The sequence below is a fragment of the Macaca nemestrina genome, chromosome 4 (assembly GCF_043159975.1).
Source record: "Macaca nemestrina isolate mMacNem1 chromosome 4, mMacNem.hap1, whole genome shotgun sequence".
Classification (NCBI taxonomy): domain Eukaryota; kingdom Metazoa; phylum Chordata; class Mammalia; order Primates; family Cercopithecidae; genus Macaca; species Macaca nemestrina.
In genome coordinates, this window is record NC_092128.1 from 87,227,436 (window position 1) to 87,234,264 (window position 6,829).

The following is a 6,829-nucleotide window of genomic DNA, read 5'->3' on the forward strand; positions in this document are numbered from 1 at the left end:
TAGGCCTTTCTTATTGACTGCTGACCTTTTCCTGTCATTTGATGTTAAAGATGATACAATGAATGCATCATCAATGTAACATGGCCTGAAACAGATCAGTAATTGAATGTGATCATTAGAAATAGATCCAATTTTAAACTTAGCAGAGACTACAGAAGTCTTATTTATAAGCTTCTTTTATTACATTTCTTTTTTCTTCATATATTTATGGTCCATTTGCTAATACACTATTAGGAATCAAATCACTGAAGATTTTAGCATTTTATTATCACCAAAACCTTTGTTTTAGTAAAACACAACAACATAGTCTTCTTGATTGTGAAAAGCTGTTGTCAGATCAAGTCGTTTTTATGCCTCAGATCTTAAGGCACACTAATTCTTGAGACCATCTCTAAGGTCTTCTGTAAAAGGTGCTGTCTTATTGAGAAGGAAGAAATGGCCAAAGTGTCTGTATCTGAAGTTTTCTGTGTTATATTACATATCCCACATAGAGGATGGACAGGTAAATTAGACATATGAAACAAGACATATTTGGTATATTCAACCTATATTTATTATGAATTTTTCATGTAGTAATATGATGATATAATATGAAATAATTTAAGATGCTTATTAAGACTGAAAGAGAAATCAGTAGTAGGCTATTATTTGTTTCTTTATTTGGTGGTATAACAGTTAGCATTATTATAAAATCTAGAGGTTCTTTTTAGATGCTTCTACTTCTCACAGGGAAGCAACAATATTAATGTTCTTGTTTAGCTTAGTATGCTATATGTAATTTACATGTGATTTTCAGACTTGTAATTACAAAAAGAACAATCTACTACAAAAAAAGTGCTAAGGAGTCTTTCATGCTCAGCATCCCAAAAGGCAAAACCCAGGAAATATTACCAATACATCATGAGCCTCTTTGGTTTTCTTCATTTGGAGTGATGAAGTCAATCATTTGATTGAATTGACACAACCGTCCTTCAACTGTATAATCTGCTTCAAGAAACTATGTTGCTTAATATAACAACATGCCAACATTGAAAACACTGAAAAATTAGCTTTTGTTTCCTTTTTTTATTTCATGTTTTTGGTTTGTGGGCCATGCAATAGTATTCAATGTTCTCCAACATAAGATATTGATTTCTTCACAATTCCTTCCTTTCTCAAATTTAGCTGTACATTGAGATCATCTGGAAAACTTTAAAACCTACTGATATTTGAGCACTACCCCAAGAAATTCTGATGTAATGTGGATGAAAACCTGGGCACTGGGTCTCATAATATCTCCCCCAGGTGATTATAATGAGCAGCAGACTTGGCATCCACTGGTGTATGTAAATTTGATATTCTCATGACTACTCATTGCTGGATTGACACCCAAGTTTTGCAACCTCCCATTTACTGAAGAGGTGGACTCCATGTCTCCCTCTCTCTCCTCTCTTAGAATAGATACTTCTGTCAAAGCTTGAATGTGACTTAGAAAACAAAAAAGCAATTACCCTTACACATTTATTCTACAGTTTTTGCACCCTTTATACATGTTAAAGGCAACGACAATAACTTTTAGCAGTGTTTATTTTTGTTAAAAGAAACCAGTTGAATTGAAGGTCAAAACACCTTCTGATTGCACAGATTAAACAAGAAAGTATTACGTATTTCAACTTTACAAAGCATCTTATTGATTTAAAAAGATCCATACTATTGATAAAGTTCACCATGAACATATATGTAATAAGGAGAGTAAAATAATCATTTTACATATCTACAACATGTATTTTCATATTTCAAGGTCAACCACAAGTCATATAGGAAAATATTTAGGTCCATGAAAAAGTTCCAAAACATTAAAAAATTAACATTTTGAAAAAAAATCACATGTGAAAGCTCATTAAATAATAACATTGACAAATAAATAGTTAATCAGCTTTACTTATTAGCCACTGCCATGCATTTCTGGCATTCCATTCCAAGCGAGGGTCAGCATGCAGGGTATAATTTCATACTATGCAACTGTAAAGAGCTACAGGGCTTATTTTTGAAGTGAAATGTCACAAGGTCTTTCATTCTCTTTCAAAGGAAGATCACTCATGGCTGCTAAACTGTTCCCATGAAGAGTACCAAAAAAGCACCTTTCTGAAATGTTGCTGCGAAGATTCATGACAACAATTTTTTTTTAACCTTTCTGTTTTGAAGGGGTTTTGTTTAGGATATGGGATGGGCCAGTAGATGGAGGGTATCTGAGAAGCCCTTTTCTGTTTTAAAATATAATGATTCACTGATGTATATAGTATCAACAGTCTTTTAAGAACAATGAGGAATTAAAACTACAGGATACGTGGAATTTAAATGCAAATTGTATTCATGGATATACCTACATCTTGAAAAACTTGAAAAGGAAAAACTATTCCCAAAGAAGGTCCTGATACTTAAGACAGCTTGCTGGGTTTGATCAAAGCAGAAAGCATATACTTTCAAGTGAGAAAATAGCAATGGCAGGCTTGAGTTTTCCAAGCAATCAAATCTGTAAAGCAGATGGTTACTAGTAAGTCTGGTTATGGGAGTCTGAGTTCTAACTCATGCTGTGCTTGCTGGATTTGCTGGCTCTTTTCCGCTCTCTGTGATGCTGGACGGGCTTGGCAGGTGACATGCTCTCAAAGTTGTGACTGGACTCGTTGTGCTGCCGGGTGTACCTCTTGCACTTGCAGGCAGTGACTACTGTGATTTTGTAGGTGCGTGTGCTGCCATCTTGGCACTGCAGCTGGATTCTCTGGGTACGGGTTTTGTCATTGACACACCGCCACTCCTGGGAGCTCCTCCTGCTCCAGTACTTTGTTCCATAGCCTCCTCCAATCCAGTTAGGGAGCACTGGCAGGGGCAAGCACTCACCAGCACACACCAGCTCCTTCAGAGGGCTGATGCTGGTGCACTGGCCATCAGAGATGTATTTGGTGGAACGCAGTTCCCGGCAACCCACTTGAACCCGAGCTGCAGGAAACAAAAAAGAATATGCATCAGAGACAAAAATGCAAACGAAGACCTTTTAAAAAGTGCTCCGCAATGACAAAAATAATAGCCAAATGATAGAAAATTGCCAAATAGAAAGTGAGCACCTACTTTATTTTCACAATGAAAACAATCTGCCTGGATAGGATAGAGACACTTTCATGAAAATCATCAGTTTACATGGCTATAACTTTTTTGGGAAAAAAAATGTAGGCCCGATTTTTTTTATATATATCATTAGCTGATTGCTTATTAGAGTGTTTGAAAATCCAATTTTCTTAGTCTCACTCTCCAATAAGGGGTTAGCAGCTCTTCCATTTGCGTGTAAATATTCGTTATTCAATGAGTTAAAAGAGTATACTTTAATATTCTCTTTCTCAAGGGTCATATTGGTTAATGTCTGCAAGTGCTTTCAATTAGGCTTTTAAAAAATCTGTTGAAAAGAATGTGGTAGGGCCATTGAAATATTGTGTATAATGCATATGCTCTCAGTAATATTTTATTTCAATTTTAGACTTTCGCTGCAGAGACTCATACATGCATATGTGTACAACATCTGACATTTTGCATATCAAACTTAATAACTATGTTTTAAACATAAATTCCCAAACTATATTTTAAAAAATACAAACAGTAAGATGTTTGAAATGCAAAATGCCACTACAACTCAAGATTCGAAGAATATAAAAGCCCCTAAATCAGGAACGTATGGTTGCCATAACAACTTGGCTACATTTCCATGAATTTTATGGCAGAAAAATGCCTAACATGTCTGATTTGCAACTGCAAAAGGAACCACGGTGTTCATTTCCTGAATATTGGTCATGGCAAACTTTTTGTTTTAGTTATTTGGATTTGATAGGTATGTTCTCTAATTGGCTGTGTCTTGTTACATGCCTTATGTAATTAAAGCAAAAATTAATCTTTAAATATTTTAAGTTTTCCTTACCCTTGCTTTGTTATCTAAACTTGAGGAGAATTGCTTATAACACGCTTGAAAAGAAATCAAGGCTTGCCAACCAGGAAAAAAAAAAGGATGTTTAAAAGTGCAGGCTGCTGACATTTTACAAATAGAAATGATAAGGGACACTGAAGTGGTTCTACAAAGAGTACTGAAAGCTAAGTCAAAGTAGAACTGAATCAGGAGTTTCACTTCATCTATGTATCCTAGTACTTCTGAGGTAAGAGATATAGCTTAAGGGGAACGTGACATTTGCGTAAAAACTTACTTATATACACATGCATGCATAGAAATCTAGAATTGTGGGATTAAAATGTAAAGCGTAAATTGTTTGGTTGGACAGTGTGCTCAGCGTGCCTGATTTGCCTCCAGCTCACCTTCCTGCAGCTGCCTCAGGAATGCACCTGGAAATAGCCAGAAATAATTTTGACTTGTCAAGCTTTCTGTTCCTGTGTATATACAGATTTGGCATTTTTGCAGTGACAGTTCATTGACAACGAATACCCACCGCATTGCTCAGTAATCTAATAATAATCAGATATGTCCTGTGTACTTAAAAGCAACCATCTTCATGAAAGTTAAAACATCTTAGCTTTCTTAGACATTAACAGTCATATTTGGTTTGACTTTTCAAAGGTCAAAACTACTTTTCATAGTTGAATGGAGTGAAGAAGGAGAGGCAAAAGATTTGTGTAAGATTTCCTGTTCACTGTTTCTCTTTCTCCCTCTCTCTCTCTCTCTCTCTCTCTCTCTCTCTCTCTTAAAACCTGATTATTAGCATGTGGCCTCTTCTAAAGGAAAAGATGGAAATAAAAGTTAGGGGAAATTTGAATCCCCCTAACCAGTGGTCAATTAGTGTGTCAACTAAGCTGTTGTTTTAAATCTCTTAAGTTACAAAAAAGTCCCCAGTCTGTCACAGAAATATACAATTATCTAAATTTTGACTGGGACAACAAGGAATTAGTTTAGAAAAATATGATTCTCCAAAATTTTTAGTTTATCCCTCTTTTATATTGAGCTTCATCAAAACTTTTGACTATCTCACTAGGCATATTTTAGAAATCCAATGTAAACAAATTTTTTCTCCTGGAAGCTTCCTTTTTTCCTTTGTGATTCCCTATATGTATTTGTGGATGGTAACTAATAATACATGTTAGCTACCTTTATACACTTTACCAAAATTGCATACGCCCTGAAATAAATTGACAAAACAACCAGAACTTGAGCTATCTAAAACAATACTTTTTAAAACTCTCATTTTGCATGATTTTGACAGAACCATAGTTTAATTCCTGGAAATGTTTTGTTTGTGGATGTTTGATAAAACTTCAGTCTGTGCTTGCATTATTAAACCACTCTTTTAGTTAGGTTAACTTTAAAATCACTACACAGGGAAGAATGCCAGCCTACGCATGCGGCAGATTACTCCCAAATTGTTTCACAAAATATATATGGTTCAGGTTAGTTACCAATAAAACAATTCTACAGCAATGTGAGCTAATGCTACCAGAAAAGAAAAAAAACAAACAAACCTGTACAAGTAAAACACACTTACTGTTCCGATCCAGTCCAGTGTTACTGAAATGCCTGCCTCCATTTCTGGCTTGATTCATCGTGCTGTTGCTGCTGGGGTGTGCTGGAACAGGTTTAACCACATGTGAATAAAGGATTTCTGTGGCATCATTTTTAAAAGCCAAACAGCTTTTCATTAGGATGCATGCAAGGGGAAGGAGATAGAAATGAATGGCAGGAGGAAGCATGGTGAGTAGAGGATTTGCTTGGCTGAAGAGCTGGTTAATTCCTTTGCCTCTGCTTCTGCACTGTATCTGTGAAATTCCTCCTCAAGCTTCCCTTTATATATCCACAGAGGTTTGGCGTTCATTCAGGTGTAAAGTTGTGTAGAGCTTCAGAGTGAAAACACAGAGAAGGGGTGGGATCCCTACATGACCCTGCAAAAGAATTTTACCAATGGAAAAGAAGACTGCAGAAAAGGAGGAGCTTGGTATACAAATTGCCTGAAATTTCAGAGTTGGACTTCATCACTTGTCTGTGAGCCGACGCAGGCAGGCACATTCTATATCAACGACAGACTCTCCTCTGCCATTTCCTTTCCTGAGTCTAGTTAACATTCGGGTTTAATTTAAACGAAAATACATCGCTGTTCATTTGAAGAGACTGGCTTTCCCACAGTTCTATACTTCCCTCAGATTTTAGAGTATTTGCGTCAGGAAGGGAGTTCTTCCCAGGTAACAGGAGGAAGTCGTGTGAGTTTAAATATTGTAGGACTTGCATGAAGCACCTAGTTAGCGAAACATTGCTTTCTCTCAAGAAGCAAACCAATATTTTTTTTTCCTTAAAGCAAACCAATATTTTTTTTTTTCCACAGAACTAAAACCTGCCCCCTGCACATGCTTAAATAATGCAGCTTTGATCTGCATGAACTACTGTGCTGCTAGGTAAATTATTGCCAGGGGTTCTGTGTGGAGAATAATGAGCATAGTTCTGTCTACATTAAAGTAAGTAATACTCATTTTCATCTTAAAAATGTGTCACAAGCATTAATATCCATAGCGCTGTTTTACATAAAACAAAGCCATTTGTGACAGACTGCTTAGTGAATCCAAAATAATTTTTTCTAGATTTTTTCAGAACACAGAATCGACTCATATTTACTAAATATTTTGCTCATTACTTTCTTTGACTCTGCTGCCCAAGTAAGAAACCTATTTTTCTGAATTACTCTATCTACACCCAGAACACGTGTTCCATTAATTAATTATAGGCCACTGATAATCCCTTTAAAACAGTCATAAAATTCTATTTCATGATGGGACATCTCAATTGGAATAACTATTCTGAATCACCTTTTCAATT

The 6,829-nt window shown here is 35.9% G+C and overlaps 1 protein-coding gene across 1 annotated transcript; it reads right to left on the reverse strand.

The window, feature by feature from the left end:
- Positions 1 to 599: 599 nt before the first annotated feature.
- Positions 600 to 6,148, reverse strand: LOC105475622 (sclerostin domain containing 1). The gene is made up of 2 exons (XM_011731046.3): positions 5,511 to 6,148; positions 600 to 2,976 (listed from the first exon to the last, which is right to left on the reverse strand). The coding sequence occupies exons 1-2, from the start codon at positions 5,713 to 5,715 to the stop codon at positions 2,561 to 2,563; spliced, it is 621 nt and encodes a 206-aa protein (XP_011729348.1). The 5' UTR covers positions 5,716 to 6,148; the 3' UTR covers positions 600 to 2,560.
- Positions 6,149 to 6,829: the final 681 nt, after the last annotated feature.

Bases quoted from the DNA above. Each gene is read 5' to 3' on its own strand.
- LOC105475622 (XM_011731046.3), bottom strand. From the start codon at position 5,715: ATGCTTCCTCCTGCCATTCATTTCTATCTCCTTCCCCTTGCATGCATC. The intron at 2,977-5,510 runs GTAAGTGTGTTT...TGTTTCCTGCAG, and splicing joins CACTGGACTGGATCGGAACA to CTCGGGTTCAAGTGGGTTGC.